At 37.5% G+C, this 18,180-nt stretch overlaps 1 protein-coding gene and 1 long non-coding RNA gene across 5 annotated transcripts in view; both read right to left on the bottom strand.

Moving 5' to 3' along the window:
- The window catches only part of GPM6A (glycoprotein M6A), a 183,227-nt gene that overhangs the window by 110,688 nt on the left and 54,359 nt on the right, over positions 1–18,180 (bottom strand). The window contains exon 1 of one of the 4 annotated variants that reach the window (XM_087963327.1): positions 2,770–3,212. The exons of 2 other annotated variants lie outside the window; for them this stretch is intronic. In XM_087963327.1, coding sequence (XP_087819453.1) covers positions 2,770–2,806 — 37 coding nt within the window. In that variant the 5' untranslated portion in view covers positions 2,807–3,212. Of the gene's footprint in view, positions 1–2,769; positions 3,213–18,180 lie in introns of those variants that run through there. One more of the 4 variants, XM_026667204.2, reaches the window with a different exon arrangement.
- Positions 12,430–14,591, bottom strand: LOC148130723 (uncharacterized). Its single transcript, XR_015749610.1, has 2 exons — positions 14,059–14,591; positions 12,430–12,719 (listed from the first exon to the last, which is right to left on the bottom strand). It is a non-coding gene; the product is annotated as an uncharacterized LOC148130723 (long non-coding RNA).

Here is an 18,180-nt window from a genome sequence, read left to right as displayed (position 1 = left end):
CATTTCCTGCCTTACATCAGCAAATAATGAGAACACAAATAATGAACCCTTCAAAATAATTACCTTTTACAAGTGTAGAAGCTATCCATCATTTTGAGTATGTGTAATATAACAAAAAAAGGAAAACCTCAAGCATGTCTGTACTGCATGCAATATTAAGGTCTGATTTCTTTTTAACAACCACAGAAAATGACACCATGTGTAACAGAACTATGGATGATGAAGTTCTCTTCTACCATATTACCATTTTAAACTGATATTTTACTACAGGCAATGGACCCAATGATAAAATATTATTGTATAATTAAAGAGGCAACTGTCTCAACTCTCTCTCTCTCTCTCTCTCTGTGTGTGTGTAGAGATAGAGGGAGGGAGGGAAGCGGAGGGGGAGAGGGAGAGGGAGAGAGAGGGAGGGAGGGAGGGAGGGAGGGAGAGAGAGAGAGAGAGAGAGAGAGGAGAGAGATTTGCTGATAGCAGCTTGATAGCAGTTTGCTATCTTATGAAGGGGAAGTTCAAAACATTTTGATGCTGTAAAGAATTGAGGATTTCATAATGATGCTATATATAATTGAACTGGTTTGCAAGGAGAAGGGACAAAACAAATAATTTCAGTGGATATGGAAGCATTTTTTACAGCCTTTATGATTCTTTCATCAATAGCAGTGCTTCTATGGAAAACAACAAAATGAGCTAGTCAAACCATAAAAAATATAATGCAGGCTAAAAAATGATGCATATATCTTGTACATGCTGATATAAAGAATTTCTTACAGACACACAGGTTCAAGATTATTGCCTCTTCTGAGGCAAAGGATTATTGTTAGACCCCAGAGCTTCATAGCCTGTGTTTGCCATAGGAACATCTTCCCAGTTCAGATCATAATGTTTATGCTCCTAATTTTCCCACCCCGCTTTTCAAACAATGCTAGATTAATGGTCATTTTTCCCTACTGTCCAGCTAAAATAAAAACAGAAGTATTCTTCCAATGTCTATGATCATATCTGGGCTCATCTACAAAGAAAAAGACTTTCACGCATGGCAAATTTTGTGTGGGAAAAGTCTTAACTGAAGCATCCCAACATCAATCACAGCATGCAGAATAACCACTGATTATTTCAATTACCTACCATTTGAATAAGGACTTATCTTTGTCTATAGCAGCCATTACTTGGTATATGTCTTGCTAATTGTAAATATTTTCAGGGTCTGCTCCCCCTAAGAATATTCTCAATTGGGGTTTATACTACTGTTATATTACATGTTCAGAATATGCTTTCATATGAAGAATCAGTAATTGTAATATTGGGCAGAAAACATATATGTGATATTTTACAATCTAACAGAATGATCTCAGAAAATGGCATTTACTACCCACACAAATACCCATACACTAGGTTCTGTTTCTGGTTTTTCAAGAAATTTCATGTATACATGTTGCTGTTAACTGTTAAAAAAAAAAAAAAACATGATTGTATATGTTTATGCTTTAGAATTACAAATAGATTTTTAAAAACATTAGACACTTAGAAACACAAAAACGCACAAAAAAATCACAATGCTGAAAGAAATGACGATTTTTATATAGGGGCAATACACTGGTCAGAGAGTAGGTAAACACTGAAAGAATAAATGCATCTTAGTGGGTCAACTATAAAGGAAAATCATGACATCTACATGCAGCAAGAAGACTAACATGGACCTAAAAATCAAAACATGGAAGCCACCATTATATCAGGGTTCTGAAATAGGGGGCTGTTTTAAGTAGTTCCTAAAGCAATCTTCTGAAATGGGTTGTAATATCTGTTATCCTGCTAAACCAAATCATATTGGGCTTAAATATGTTCTTATTACTCATGCATTGGATATTCCAAATGTGTTCTTTAGTATGTCTAAGGAATCCCACAATGCCCAGGCAACACAAAATGCACTGATGTAATAGCAGAAGATTATGAAGGGAATGGGGGTAGGGAGAATTAAACAGAGAAAAATGCAGAATTATCACTTGATATACAAAGCAATAAGCATAGCATGCCATATAAATGGTGGCACATTTCAGCTACATACAATGCTCATGAGAAATTGCACACAAAATAATACAGGAATACAGTCAGCAGACTATTTTATTCAGGAACAAAAAGATTCATTGTGCATAATCCAATAGGGGGGGGGGGAGAAATCGTCAACCTGCAATCTTTCAGCATTTACAACATTTTTTTTCACCATATAACAAAGCCTTCTCAACAGACAGTGAAAGGAAAGGAGAGAGGGAGGGAAAGAAATTAAGACAGCTCTACCAGAAATTTACCAAATATATGCAGACTCTTTGTTTATCTTGGAAAGGAAACCCATTCAGAGGTGTAAATAATGGTCACTTTGTTGGATTCCAAATGCAGCTAACTACAAATGTGTGTGTGAGTGGCTCTCTCTTAATTCACCCTGGGATCCCTTGACCCAGCTAGACAAGCGTGAAAACACGAAATAAATGAAGGTTAACAAAGACTGGTCTGGGAAACAGTACAGATTAAAATGTTCACCGCATGAATTATTTTATATATAGGATGGTGTTGTAAATTTCTTCAGCCTGTAAATTTTGAAAGCAAACTGGCAAAACGTTAACCATCTATCTTGTTGCACAAACCACAAATGGAAGGAAAAAAACATCTTCCTCATCATCTATGCACAATTTACACATTAAGGCAGCAATAGAACAAATGCAGAAATATTAACCGGCTCATTAAAAAACAGAGCTCAAACAGCTATCACAATACCTTTTTGTGTCTGTCCCTCTTCCATATTTTCTTCCATGGCTACCTTTCTTCACTAAAAACTGTAGCACAGGTTGAATCACAAGCTTCCCTCCTATATTGAGGAAACTGTGAATTTATTTTCCCCGGGAAGCTCCAAGTGCACTGATTTTAGGCAAGTCTTTGGAGCTTAGCAAAGGCTTCTCTCTTGCTTGCTTGGAGACAGGCTGTCAAGTGTAGTTTCATTCAAATTACTCTTCCATGAAGATTATCAATTTTTCTTCTCAAAGCTGTCCATTGCACACCACTGTAAGCAGGTATTCAAATGAAAAGCCGGTGAATTTGGGGAGGGGAGAATTTGGTTGGGGTCCCAGTAGCAGTAACGCTGTGATTCATAAGGCTCACTTTGCATATAAAACAGGGAAAGAAATTGATGTTTGCATTGAAATCTGTGCTTTAAATTGGAAACAAGTCTGCACTGTGAACAGATGGAGGGGTGTCTCCCTAACATGAAGGAACTGGGAACCTATAATTCCCCCTATTTGCTACCAAAATGGGAAAGCCCAAATGCCTGTAGCTTTAGATGCTGCAATACTGCAATGCTTATTTCTTCCACACTATTAATACCGATTTCTAATTTTCATTAACAGTGTTCTATTACCCATTTAAAATAAAATAAAAAAACAGTTTTAAATATAAAGCTCTGTTCTAAAAGACTGCAAACTATTTTGGAGATATTTTTGTATGTGCACTCACAAATATACCCTTGCTACAGTTCTAGTCTTGATTTGTTAAATGTTTGACCAATATGTTTTAAAATAAATGATTAATTCCCAAGTGGGTTCCAAACATAGTCTAGATGTGAAAAATCTAATCTGTGAGTTAAATATGCTTCCCATTATCAAATAATTTATAATTCTTAGATGATACAAATAAATGGGGCATCCTTGAAATGGGTAGCTGCTTCACTGGCAAAAATAGGACTTATTTCAATATGTTGTAAGAAAAGGAGCTGTGCTGGTATGAACTACGGAGGAGAAACACAGAGGTTAAGTATCTTATGGGGACAGCCACTCCTTTGAAAGACTCTGGAACTGGATTTTGAATGCAAATCGATGGAATACTGCAGTTTGGAGGTAATTTGCATTTCTGTACCTTATGTCATTGAGTAACAGAATTACTCTGACGTTCCATCATAGGGAAAACCTATGATAGGTACCCACTATTTATTTCAATTCCTATTCTACTATTTCTATTTATTAGGGTGCATTATTATCTTCTTATGAAAAACAAATATAGCAAGGACCTGTTTTAATATATTAAAAAGTGGTTTATACTATAAGCTTCTCTTATAGGAAGCAAAGAAGCTAGCTTTCTATAGAAATGCTCATACTTTTGCGAATACAACTTCTATAATGAGACCAAATTAACAAATTAATTGACACCAAATTAAATTCAGTATTAAATAAACAGTGAATTTATCTTTATAAGCCTGCATCTCATAGACCAGGGGTGTCAAACTTGCAACATCACGTTGTCATCATGTGACATATCCTGACTTTTTCCCCCTTTGCTAAACCGGGGATAGGCATGGCCAGTGGGTGATGCATCCAGTCCACAGGCCACAAGTTTGATACCCCTGTCTTAGACATACAACTTCTTCAAATTACTTCAGTTAAGGTATAAAGGAGCTAACTGTGATTAGTTATGCAACATTCAATGCACTATGGTAGCTACCAGGGAGAGACAAATAAGAACATAGTGATGCATTGACAGAAAAGAAAGGTAGCTTACAATAATGCATTTGGGTATGGAACAGGATTTTTTTTCTTGCTTGCTTATCATGAAAGTAAATACTATTCTAGCATTATGAGAGTTATCTTAAAGGCCTTTGGAAATATGAATATCAGTCTAATAGTTTATCTCAAAAAGATCTAAAATTTCACAATTTACTTTCTACTTCGTTGTGGCTATTGTATAAGTACTAAACATGTAGTAGCACTGAACTAAATGAAATATGAATGCTGGGAACTTCAGATAAATACAGTCAAAGTGAATATACATTTTCTTCTAACAAATATCCATTCCATGTAATTTCAAACCTGTGAATTCAAGCACAAATAATGACAATCCCAGATTGGCAGGTATTGGTTGATGAAAATATGTGCAACCAGAGCTTCAACTTACAGAGGTAGGAAGTGAAGATTCTTATTGCTTCTCTACACCAGTTTCCCTTCATAAAGGGGATGACTAAAAAAAGAAACTGATTTTCTTTCCCATCTGCAAATTAGGGATAAGAAACAAGAGAGATACTAGGGTAGCAACTGCTCTTTGGCTCCTTCCTATACAGTTTTTCTTGAGTATAATAGTGCAGAATATTGACATTCTGGGGAGGGAATGAGTTGCAAACTGGTATATGGAAAACATGTAGCGCAGGGGGATATAAAACATGAAGAAATATTGTACAAGGCTGGTACACACAACTATAAATCAAAGATACCATCTTGCTGAAAGCAAAAAAAAAGTTTAATCTTATTTCAAATATATTAAAATGCATTATACCACAACAGTTAAACAAACTTTCATTTAAATGGGGCAGAGGAGGGAGGACAGGAATTAAGAGAAATGCTGAAAACTTGCCTATTCAGTGCAATTATTTAGTTCACTGAACTTTCCAGTACAGCCTAATTTTTGTCTGAAATGAACTGTAACCATTTCATCTTCATCCAAGTACTGATAACAGCCAGATACTGTGCAGAATCAATCAACCATATTAGGAAGTCTTGATGCAAAAATGTCACAGAACTGACATACTGACACAGTGGTCTACAATCAGAATACATAGACCTAAACTGCATGTTTAAATATTATAGTTCCATCAATACTTTTGACTAAATCACAAAATCAACCAAACTATATTCTTTTAATAATAAACTAGAGGGTTCTGGTTGTTTCATTATATTAATTCTTAACTATAAGTATATCTTAAAAGAAGTTACACATCTGGAGTCTTGTTTATAAGTACTACTTCCTCTAGAAATTCTTATTTCTTCCTAATGTTGTTTGAGTTTTAATCCATTAGTTGTGACAGGAATTGATCAACCAACTTGTTGCCTGAGCAAGGTGTCATGGGTTGAGAGAGAGAACAATTGGCTCAAGTCACCTAGGCAGCCTTCAAGGCTAAGATTACAACTAGACAGAGTTCAGTCACCTAGTTTCTAGCCTGGTGCCTTAACCACTAGGCCAAACTCTTACTTCCTCAGGAATTTCCTTTCCTGCAATATTTTAATTTCAAGACAAAGTATCAGGAACAAAATTCTACTTACCTATTTAGAAAATGTTTCCTGCAAGCTTTGGTGAATTACGAAGTGAAGCACAAATATCTAAACTTTTGGGGAAAAGAAGACGGGTACTTTTCTATTTAAAAAAATGATGGAAGCTGTAGGATGAATTGACTTCCCATACAAAGCCATTTCTCTTTACTTTTACTCATGCATTTTCATATGTCTGTGATACAATAAAACATATTCTGAAATCAATACTAATAAAAAAAGAAATCAAACATTGAAAGACAGACAAATAGACAGACACAAAGAGAAAATTATTAAAAATTTTCAGAACACATTAAAAAAAATTAAGCCAAACTTTAAAAGTACACTTGAAAAAGAAAAGCTAGCCCAAGGGTTTCTTTCCTAGGGATATTACTGAATACTTGAAATGTTAATAGCATATTACCACAATGATCTCAAGAGATTCCAGTCTTATTTCAAAACAGCATTGGATAAAAAAGAAACCCTGAATCATCTGAAATGTAAATGGAAGTAGCGAATAACATATAAAATATGAAAGTGTTTATTTTTCCAAAATATAGATCCACCAAGGTAGAATGGATCCATGTTACTAAACTTTCCTTTGTAAATTGTGTGGTAGATACTTTTTTTGTCTTTTAAAAGTTTCAGAGACCTTACACCTTATAAGTATAATTTTTGATTATTTATCACTATCATTTTCTGGCCTACATCATAAAATGACTCTAGACAACTCATAACAAGACATAGTTAAAAACATAACTTCCCTGGCCCTGGCAACAGATCAAACATCCTCACACCTCAGTTGCCTCCTCCAGCATTCTAGCCCAATGCTTTGGGGAAGAGTCAAGTCTTCACAATTGTACAGAAGGCTAAAATACTAGGGATCTCTTTCATTTCTAGTGGGAAGCTGTTCCAAAGGATTGGACAGCCATCCTGAAACCATGCCACCAAGATCCTATCACAAGGCAACAGTCTCACAAACAGACAAAGAAACACAAAAGGAGGAACTAAAGGCAGCAGAAAATAAAAATTACTTTATAACAGCCTTCTGGCTGAACTGGGAAGGTTAAAAAGATTGGCAAACTAACACAGTTCATACATGCTAAACTATTTAGAAAGTCACCATTAATGAATTGTGAGTACGTACAATTCTTATTGTAAATACCCTGTAAAAATCATGCTTTGCTTTGTACCATCAGTTATTTTACATATTCTGATATGGCCTAAAGCCATGATGGCGAACCTATGGCACGTGTGCTGGAAGTGGCAAGCAGAGCCATCTCTTCGGCATGCAGAGCCATCGCCCGTTGCTCTTCCGGGTTCCAGCGCGGCAGCCAGCTGGTCTTCTCATGCGTGGGAGTGCCTGGAATCCAGAAGAGCAGCCACCCAATATGCATGTGCATGCTGGAAAGATGATCTTCCTGTTTCCAGCATCCTTACATGTGCGTGCAAAGAACAGCTGGACAGTGTGCATGCATGCACCAGAACCCAGAAGAGCAATGGGCAATGGCTCGTGTGCCCAAAGACATGGAAAGGGGATCCTGGTGGTTGCTTCCAAGGAAGCAGAGCTGTCGGCCAGGAGGGGCGGGGTGGGGCTTCCCTCCCTCCCTGCCCGAGAGGGCTTCTTGCATGGCCCCAGCCCTCCAGTCTGCGGCACTGATGCACATCTGCAGTCCAGAGTGCCTGGCCATCTTGGCTGTCCCAGAAGAGCAGCAGCTGCAGGGCAAGGAGCAGGAGTGACTGGCCGGTCCCCGCAGCCACTCCCCTGCCAGCGAGCTGGGCCCTTCGGGGTGTCTCCATGTGTGAGGAACTGGGCTCTCCTCCAACCCTTCTGAGGCAGCTTGCCTTCCCAACGGCAGCCACTCCCCCACTGTCAAGCTGGGGCCTTGGTGGCATCTCCATGTGTGAGGAGCTTGCTCTCCTCAGACCCTACTAGGGCAGCTTGCCTCCCCAACAGCAACTCCTCCTCCTCCTCCAGCATCCCAGCCAGAAGCGGCAGTGCGAGAACCGCCGATGCCCCCTCGCCCCCAGATGGCAAGCCCTCTCACTGCTCCTGCCGCTGCTGGGGGTGAGGGGGCAGCAGCAGTTCTTGTGCTGCTGCTTCTGGCAGGGATGCTGGAGGAGGAGTTGCTGTTGGGGAGGCAAGCTGCCCCAGTAGGGTCTGAGGAGAGCGCAGCTCCTCACACATGGAGACGCCACCAAGGGCCCAGCTTGACAGCAGGTGAGCGGCTGCAGGGACAGGCTGGTCCCTCCTGCCCCTTGCCCTGTGGCTGCCGCTGCTGCTGCTCTTCTGGGGCAGCAGGGTTGTGCAGAACCTGAGTCCACACAGGAGGAACGTCCGTCTGGCACTGGCCAGGAAGCGGTCGCGCTCCCTTGGCAGAAGTGGCAGGAGGGGAGCTGTGCTGGCTTGTTCTCTGTGGTGGGCTGGGGGTGTGTGCTTCATTGACACTCTTCTGGTTTCCGGCACCTGCATGCACACTGGCCAGCTGGTCTTTGCACACACATGCGTGTCAGAAACCGGTAGACTGGCTGGCTGCTCTTCTGGTTTCCAGTGCCAAAAAGGTTCACTTAACACTGGCCTAAAGGATAGTTAATCTTTGACTTTGATTTGGTTTGCTTGTGCAATGAAAGTTGCCTAGAATTGCAGGATTGCCTCTGTAAAGTAGAGTACACAAGTATGCAAGTTCTGTAGTGTAGTCTACCACTTTATCTTTTTAATAATATTACATGTTTTACTAGATTTCTTCTAAAGTTATGTCTTTAAAATAGCTATGTATTTAAGAATACTAGTTCTAATATTTTCTTAGAATCATATGTCCAAAAGGGACCTTGGAGGTCTTCTTTTTCAACCCTCAGCCCTTATTCCATCCTAGACAAATAGTTGTCCAATGTTTTCATAAAAATGTCCAGTGATGGAGAACCCACAACTCTAAGAAGCCATCTGTTCTGCCAATTAATTCTTATTGTTAAGAAATTCTTCCTTAGTTCCAGATTAATGAGTTTCCATCAAAAAACTCAAACTTCTCAAGTGTTTTGGTGAAGATTGGAGTTTCCTAAAGAGAAATTCTAATAAGGCACCTCTGCCTTAAATTTAAAAGTCAGGGGACAGAATTAAATACTTGTTCCTCCTAATAAAGTGTCTATTATCAAAGGGTGGCAAAATAAAATATTTGTTTTGCTATGATTTTAAATATATTGCACGTTAGAAATAACTTCTCATCCTGTGGTGATCGGGGGTTGAGAGCTGCTTTCAGACTGGCACAGAATGTTTCTGCAAAAATGTCCCATGGCTCCTCATCTTCTAGTAAACATTTTTCTATGAAATGTCATTGATTCCGGGGGTGGGTGGATGGGTTGTCAGACATCACATCAAGACTCAGCCAGAAGAAACAACTTTCCAATAATAAAGGACCACATGGAAGTAGCAATTTTATCCCTACACATTTCTCTTGGTCTTGAACACTTAAGCTCCCATACATGAGTGGAAAAGAAAGCTATTCCCAGAGAGGTGGTCTAGATATGAAGAGTAGCACCCTTGGAGGAGTGATTAGAGTGTTGGACTGAAACAGGAGGATTTATTCTCAAATCTATACCTGATCATGAAATAGGAGACTTTATAACCTTCTATCATCTATAAATTTCTTGGAAACATTTATGATTTATGATTTTTATCAGATATCTACTTGAGAAGCGTGATACTAATATTACAAGCAAGTGCCAAAATTCTTTTTGATAAACTGGTGAATGTACTTGCATAAAAAAAGAAAAGAAATCTGGAGAAAAAGATAAACATATTCTAGGGATAAGCAGGATATCTTAACATCTCAGCTTGTTAGTTTTCCCAATTATTTTAGTATTTAGTATTTGCACTCATATTCTGGTGCATTTTAAAAAAAATCTGATTAGTGATTGTATTAAACAATATCCTGATAGATAAAATATGTTTGTAATTATTTCATTAACTGTATTTAATGCAAATAAATGAAATCACTGATATTTTTTATCCTCTGTGAAGTTCTTCATATACCATTTAATAACACAGTGTAGCCCATAACTCACAAAAGTAGATGAGTAGGTAATGAAGAAATTATGTAATCATTAATCAGACCATCACAGTTTTTTGTCTATCTGGCTTCTCATTCCATATCAAATTGTGTGATTGCTTCTTAAATGGTAACAGAATTAACACTTGGTAAGAAAACTACTTTTGCTTTTCAAAACTTTCTAATACAAGACAAGCATATGAATAAAAACTAAGATCTGGTTTGCATCATATAGCAACTGATATAAAACAATGGAATACTTAATACAGTGAGAAACGTAAAAATATGATGTGGTATGCAAATCTTTGGATAATTATCCAAAATATATGATTGGAGCAACTGTGAAAAAGTGAAGGAAAGTGAAAGAAAGTGAAGGAAAAAGTGACATTGAAACGATAGGTTTCACTGAGCAGCTATTGCTGAATTATCTTTCTTTTTATTTCCTTTCATGTTTCAAAAGAAGCTACATAATCAATATAATATTGACCAGAGCTCTTAAAATCTATCCCCATAATCCTATCCATCTATATACAACCAAGCTGTCAGTAACCCTGACTGAATATTCCCTCTGCACAAAGGCCATGGATTATATAATCTTCTATTAATTAATTCAAGGATTGATGTAACTGTCAAACCTAGATGATTTTCAGAAGAGTACAGTTGGGGGAAATAATGCTCATTCAAAGCGGGGGAAAGTATTAAAAGGCTTAGACTTCCTGAAGTGAGCACATAGCTTCCCATCAAAGGGAACACCAGGTACATTTTATATGCCACCACTACAGAAAAGGGTCTGAAGATAACAAAAGTGAAAGTGATAGGATAGAACTAGAATTCCTTATGACAGGATTTCCTATTCATGCACTGATATATGTGGGCCATGCCAAACTATGAAAACTATGAAAAACAGCTACAAGTATATTTCCCCCCCAGCTTTATCTCAAGGATGTGATAAGTGAAAGGGATGGCCTAATAGGATTATAATCTAGAATCTCTAGATTATTCTGTATAAAATAGAGAATAATATACAGAATAATCTAGAGATTGAAAGACAAAATGAAACTAAAGCATGGCATCAAAGTGTAAAGAAGACAGGTCATTGCTATGTTTGCATTTATATATTTTTCACAGAATCTGTATTTCTGTATTCAAATAATTTTTTGTCACTACTTCATTCCCAGTGTCTCAGTTACAATTAACCAGAAGATTAAATATGAGTATTAGACTGTTTGTTTGCAAAACTCTGTAACCTATGAGGAATTCCTTGGCCATTTGCATTCAGGGACTCCAACCTGCTTAGCTGAGCCATATATATCTTTAGGCCATGTCTTGATTATATAGCATAGTGGAACAGATATACTTGTTTATTAAAATATTCACTATAAGATTCTAAGATTTACTGCTATTGAAAAACTATAACTATTGTCTCTAACAGAGACTGATTTTGGAAGTTCAACAGAATTGACCTTAGCTTCAAAATTCCCTATTAAAAATTTACAAGGATGTATGTGGTCAAAAAAGAAATATGGTATAGTGGTCAAAATTGATATTTATGATATTTTATGTGAGTGGTTTGTGGAACTAATGAGACACAAATTCTATATATAAATAAATAAAGTGGGTACATTGGCGGTTCTGCTTGAAGTAGGAATCATATGCTCTTCGTTGAATAATCATAATGTGAAGATCACAGCAAAATAGTTTCACTGAATAATCTGATTGGCATTATAGTACATGATTAAAACATGCTGATAAAATAAAATACCCCATGTACTCTAGCATCTCAGAGGTACATGAAAAAAGTGAAAGTTTAAGAGATGTTAATTGAAGCAAAAACAATCAATTTTTATATGAAATCAAAAAAAGAGGACAAAGGGTAAAAGTAATACTAGAAGTTGTATTTAGATATGCATTAGCACATTTCTAGTTATATCTAAATGGACATATATGCTTCTATATGTTATGTGTGATAAGAAACCTTGCCTTATAAGCATTTAGTCAGAAAGTGTATATGTGCTTGCAGTTGTTTTTGTGTATAGTTTTTAGCTACCATGCTAGACACAATGCCTTCCTTTCCCTCTGTCTGCATTAAAATATCTGAATTGAACTTAAAATGTATCTATTAATAGAAAAAGTGTATATTCAAGAGTGCTCACAAGCTGCTAAGCAAGAGTGGGAAGGATAAAGCTCCTATGGGGCATTGTGACCTTTTCCCAGAAATTTTATAGATAACAGCATTCATATTTCTTCATATTATATACCATTTGACTAGAATCTAAGTCTCAGCCACTCTCTGGTCAGCACATCGGATGAGGCAATAAATACTAAAGTCCAAACGAACCAGCAAGAGTTTTATTCCTTTACAGCTATAGCGACATCAAGCAGCAGCGAGCATATTAAACTAAAATTAGTGCTGAGCGTCCGCTGTCCCAGCGCTCCATTGTGGCTAGCCAACATCCCGTTGATGTGTTTTAGCCACGCCTGCTGCTGCCACACCTGCTGCTGCCATGTGTAAAGCAACAGGTTCAGCAAGTCCATTCCTTTGTTAGCTGGTACGTCTGAGGTAGTGTCAAGCACGGCTCAAGACGAGCACAACAGGCAGCCCCCTCTACCAGGAATCTGCCTGGAAAGTAAGGAACAATATGGTTACTGTCATACAGAGTTTCACACGCTCCTCCCAGGCCTATCAGGATATTGTCTGTGAAAATGGGGTTTTAGTCTGTCTGCATTCATGTCACTGTCTTTCACCCAGGAAGATTCTGTTTCCAGGTAATCCTTCCATCACACCAGATATTGGAAGGATCCCTACCATATTCGAGAACCAAGTATTCTATCAATCTCGTACTGGTCTCCCCTCACAGGACCCGTCTGTATTGTTGTCGGTGGTATATGGGCTGGGTAAATGGGCTTTATCAGGCTTGCATGGAACACAGGATGTACTCAACCCAAAATTCCTAGTAGCTTCAATTGAACCGTTACAGGGTAAATAACCCGTATTATCGGAAAAGGGCCTATATACTTCGGCCCCAGTTTTTTATTAAACAATTTCATTTTTATGGAGTTGGTTGAGAGATACACTTGATCCCCAACTGCAAATGGTTTGTGACTATCCCGTTGCTTATTGGCTTGGATTTGATATGCCTCAGATGTTTTAGTCAATGCTTTTTTCACATTCTCCCAGCAGTCCCAAACTGTTCGTGTCCATGTTTGCAGGCTAACAGGCTCACACACATCGCATTGTAATTCCAGAATAGGGATGAACTCTATTCTATTTACTGTGTGGAAGGGGCTGTAGCCAGTACCATCATGCACAGCATTACTGTATGCTACTTCTGCAAATGGGAGCAAATCAGCCCAATCCCTTTGCTGATACAAAATGTAGGATCTCAGGTAGTGTTCTATCATTGCATTTGTTCTTTCAGAGGTCCCATTCATGCTAGGATGGTACGCAGAACTGAGACCTTGGGATGACCCTAGTAAGTGAATAAACGCACGCCAGAATCTGGCGGTGAATTGGTTTACACCATCTGATATTATTCGTCATGGCACTCCATGGATTTTATATATATACTCAAGGAATAAACCCGCCAATTTCCGGGCTGACAGCAATCCCACACATGGCACAAAGTGAGCCTGTTTAGAGAATAAATCAATGATTGTCTAGATAACGGTATACCCCTTACTATTGGGCAACTCAACAATAAAATCCATTGTGATATCCTGCCATGGGCGACAGGGCTCTGATACTGTTTGTAGCAATCCTAATGGCTTTCTGGTATGTAGCTTCGGTGTAGCACAGGTATGACATTTCTTTTACGTACTGTTCAATGTCAGAACACATTTTAGGCCACCAGAATTGTCTCCTAACTAGGTGCAACATTTTCAAAAATCCAAAGTGTCCGTCTTGTTTTACATCATGGCATTTGTACAGTACAGTGTCTCAGACTGTTATGGGTATGTACATTTTGTCCCCTTTCCAAGCTAACCATGTCACATTGTGGCTAGCCGAGGCCCGCTGATGTGTATTAGCTGCGCCTGCTGCTGCTGCGCCTGCTGCCACCACTCCTGCTGCCGTTGCTCCTGCTGCTGCCGCGGCTGCTGCCGCCATGTGTTGTGGTTCGCTGGCAGCAGGTGTGGACAGCTGAGGTCTTGAAGAGCGAGGTTTGGATCAGAACAACATGGTGTAAAGCAACAGGTGCAGCAAGTCCATTCCTTTGTTAGCTGGTAAGTCCGTGGTGGTGTCAAGCACGGCTCAAGCCAAGTGCAATACTAAGTAATAACTTGTGGACAGCTGTGATTCATTTCACCCTGTGAAAGCCAAAGACGTGAATAGTCTTTAGTTCATAGTATGAACTTAGACAATTGCAGACTTTGGGCAGCCAAGGAGTATGTTTGGTTTTCAGAGGCAATTAATGTCTTTCATGGAGAGGATATGGTACCAGTGGCCTTAAGTAAGTGGTGATGTATCCATTCCTGAAGAACCACATAGTAGGATTGCTTGGTCCTACTATATAAGATAACTTCTTTTAAACACCACTTTTGGGGGAAGATTCTGGAGAAGATGATAGAGAAGCAGTTGCCAAAAATCCTAACTGATGCAGATAACTTTCAACAATGTTCAATGCTCTCTGATCTTTCTGAAGATCTTTTGTGAGGATCTTGATTAAATGAATGCCACTCTGCTCACATTGGCATTCAGTATTATCAACCACTGTCTTCTCTTGGATAGCCTGAGAAGTTAGGAGATAAAAAGTACTGTTTAAGGTGGTTCATATTCTGAATAGACATTTATATTTACTATCTGGCTTTTTAAAGTATTTATTCAACTAGTAAGTCATTGTTTCATTGAATATTTATTGTAGTTGTTAAGACCAATGCAGTCTTAAGATATGGTGGTGTATAAGTTCTTGTGATTGAAAATATATATTCCTTGTAGGGAAATTGTTTCCCCGTGGGAAGGAAGAAAGAAACAATTCTTTTATCCACTGCTTCCATTTTGCCCTGCAGTTTCTTACTGTCTTCTTATATCTTCAGATAATGTGAATTAACAAGGAATGTGACCTGGAATAGCAGGAGAAAGAATGGGATTGCCAGCCCTTTAAGGTGTGTCAGGCCAAGAGACATATATGGCAGATATTCCTGTAAGGTAGACTAACTGGCTTTCAAAATCACCTCCAGATTTTTCTGTCTCGTCTTACACTAAACAAAATCAAGTTGAGGTTAATTTAGTTTCTTAATCACACTTGTCTCTTTCCCAGGACTACTATATGTAATTTTATCCTCAAGTACTATCTATGCCCCCCAACAATGGCTTGGGCATTCTTTCCCTATGGCCAACTCTCCATTTCTTTACAAGGTGAGAGAGATCTTTCAAAAGAAAAGCATTCAGTTAGTGGAGGAGCACCAAGGAAGAACAATTATAACTACAGTGACCAAAAATCAGTTCCATTACTTTTCACATGAATGTGAATGATAGTGCATTAAGTGGTACTATTTGTATAGTAATAGTTAAATGACCCAAATAAAAGCCAGAAGAAACAACTTTCCAATAATAAAGGACCACATGGAAGTAGCAATTTTTATCCCTACACATTTCTCTTGGTCTTGAACACTTAAGCTCCCATACATGAGTGGAAAAGAAAGCTATTCCCAGAGAGGTGGTCTAGATACGAAGAGTAGCACCCTTGGAGGAGTGATTAGAGTGTTGGACTGAAACAGGAGGATTTATTCTCAAATCTATACCTGATCATGAAATAGGAGACTTTATAACCTTCTATCATCTATAAATTTCTTGGAAACATTTATGATTTATGATTTTTATCAGATATCTACTTGAGAAGCGTGATACTAATATTACAAGCAAGTGCCAAAATTCTTTTTGATAAACTGGTGAATGTACTTGCATAAAAAAGAAAAGAAATCTGGAGAAAAAGATAAACATATTCTAGGGATAAGCAGGATATCTTAACATCTCAGCTTGTTAGTTTTCCCAATTATTTTAGTATTTAGTATTTGCACTCATATTCTGGTGCATTTTAAAAAAAAAAAATCTGATTAGTGATTGTATTAAACAATATCCTGATAGATAAAAATATGTTTTGTAATTATTTCATTAACTGTATTTAATGCAAATAAATGAAATCACTGATATTTTTATCCTCTGTGAAGTTCTTCATATACCATTTAATAACACAGTGTAGCCCATAACTCACAAAAGTAGATGAGTAGGTAATGAAGAAATTATGTAATCATTAATCAGACCATCACAGTTTTTGTCTATCTGGCTTCTCATTCCATATCAAATTGTGTGATTGCTTCTTAAATGGTAACAGAATTAACACTTGGTAAGAAAACTACTTTTGCTTTTCAAAACTTTCTAATACAAGACAAGCATATGAATAAAAACTAAGATCTGGTTTGCATCATATAGCAACTGATATAAAACAATGGAATACTTAATACAGTGAGAAACGTAAAAATATGATGTGGTATGCAAATCTTTGGATAATTATCCAAAATATATGATTGGAGCAACTGTGAAAAAGTGAAGGAAAGTGAAAGAAAGTGAAGGAAAAAGTGACATTGAAACGATAGGTTTCACTGAGCAGCTATTGCTGAATTATCTTTCTTTTTATTTCCTTTCATGTTTCAAAAGAAGCTACATAATCAATATAATATTGACCAGAGCTCTTAAAATCTATCCCCATAATCCTATCCATCTATATACAACCAAGCTGTCAGTAACCCTGACTGAATATTCCCTCTGCACAAAGGCCATGGATTATATAATCTTCTATTAATTAATTCAAGGATTGATGTACTTGTCAAACCTAGATGATTTTCAGAAGAGTACAGTTGGGGAAATAATGCTCATTCAAAGCGGGGAAAGTATTAAAAGGCTTAGACTTCCTGAAGTGAGCACATAGCTTCCCATCAAAGGAACACCAGGTACATTTTATATGCCACCACTACAGAAAAGGGTCTGAAGATAACAAAAGTGAAAGTGATAGGATAGAACTAGAATTCCTTATGACAGGATTTCCTATTCATGCACTGATATATGTGGGCCTTGCCAAACTATGAAAACTATGAAAAACAGCTACATTTCCCCCAGCTTTATCTCAAGGATGTGATAAGTGAAAAGGATGGCCTAATAGGATTATAATCTAGAATCTCTAGATTATTCTGTATAAAATAGAGAATAATATACAGAATAATCTAGAGATTGAAAGACAAAATGAAACTAAAGCATGGCATCAAAGTGTAAAGAAGACAGGTCATTGCTATGTTTGCATTTATATATTTTTCACAGAATCTGTATTTCTGTATTCAAATAATTTTTTGTCACTACTTCATTCCCAGTGTCTCAGTTACAATTAACCAGAAGATTAAATATGAGTATTAGACTGTTTGTTTGCAAAACTCTGTAACCTATGGGGAATTTCCTTGGCCATTTGCATTCAGGGACTCCAACCTGCTTAGCTGAGCCATATATATCTTTAGGCCATGTCTTGATTATGTAGCATAGTGGAACAGATATACTTGTTTATTAAAATATTCACTATAAGATTCTAAGATTTACTGCTATTGAAAAACTATAACTATTGTCTCTAACAGAGACTGATTTTGGAAGTTCAACAGAATTGACCTTAGCTTCAAAATTCCCTATTAAAAATTTACAAGGATGTATGTGGTCAAAAAAGAAATATGGTATAGTGGTCAAAATTGATATTTATGATATTTTATGTGAGTGGTTTGTGGAACTAATGAGACACAAATTCTATATATAAATAAATAAAGTGGGTACATTGGCGGTTCTGCTTGAAGTAGGAATCATATGCTCTTCGTTGAATAATCATAATGTGAAGATCACAGCAAAATAGTTTCACTGAATAATCTGATTGGCATTATAGTACATGATTAAAACATGCTGATAAAATAAAATACCCCATGTACTCTAGCATCTCAGAGGTACATGAAAAAAGTGAAAGTTTAAGAGATGTTAATTGAAGCAAAAACAATCAATTTTTGTATGAAACCAAAAAAAGAGGACAAAGGGTAAAAGTAATACTAGAAGTTGTATT

Source organism: Notechis scutatus, chromosome 4 (assembly GCF_049901735.1).
Source record: "Notechis scutatus isolate UNSWTSFEM ecotype Mainland chromosome 4, rNotScu1.2, whole genome shotgun sequence".
NCBI lineage: Eukaryota > Metazoa > Chordata > Lepidosauria > Squamata > Elapidae > Notechis > Notechis scutatus.
This window is presented reverse-complemented; position numbering and strand designations above follow the sequence as displayed.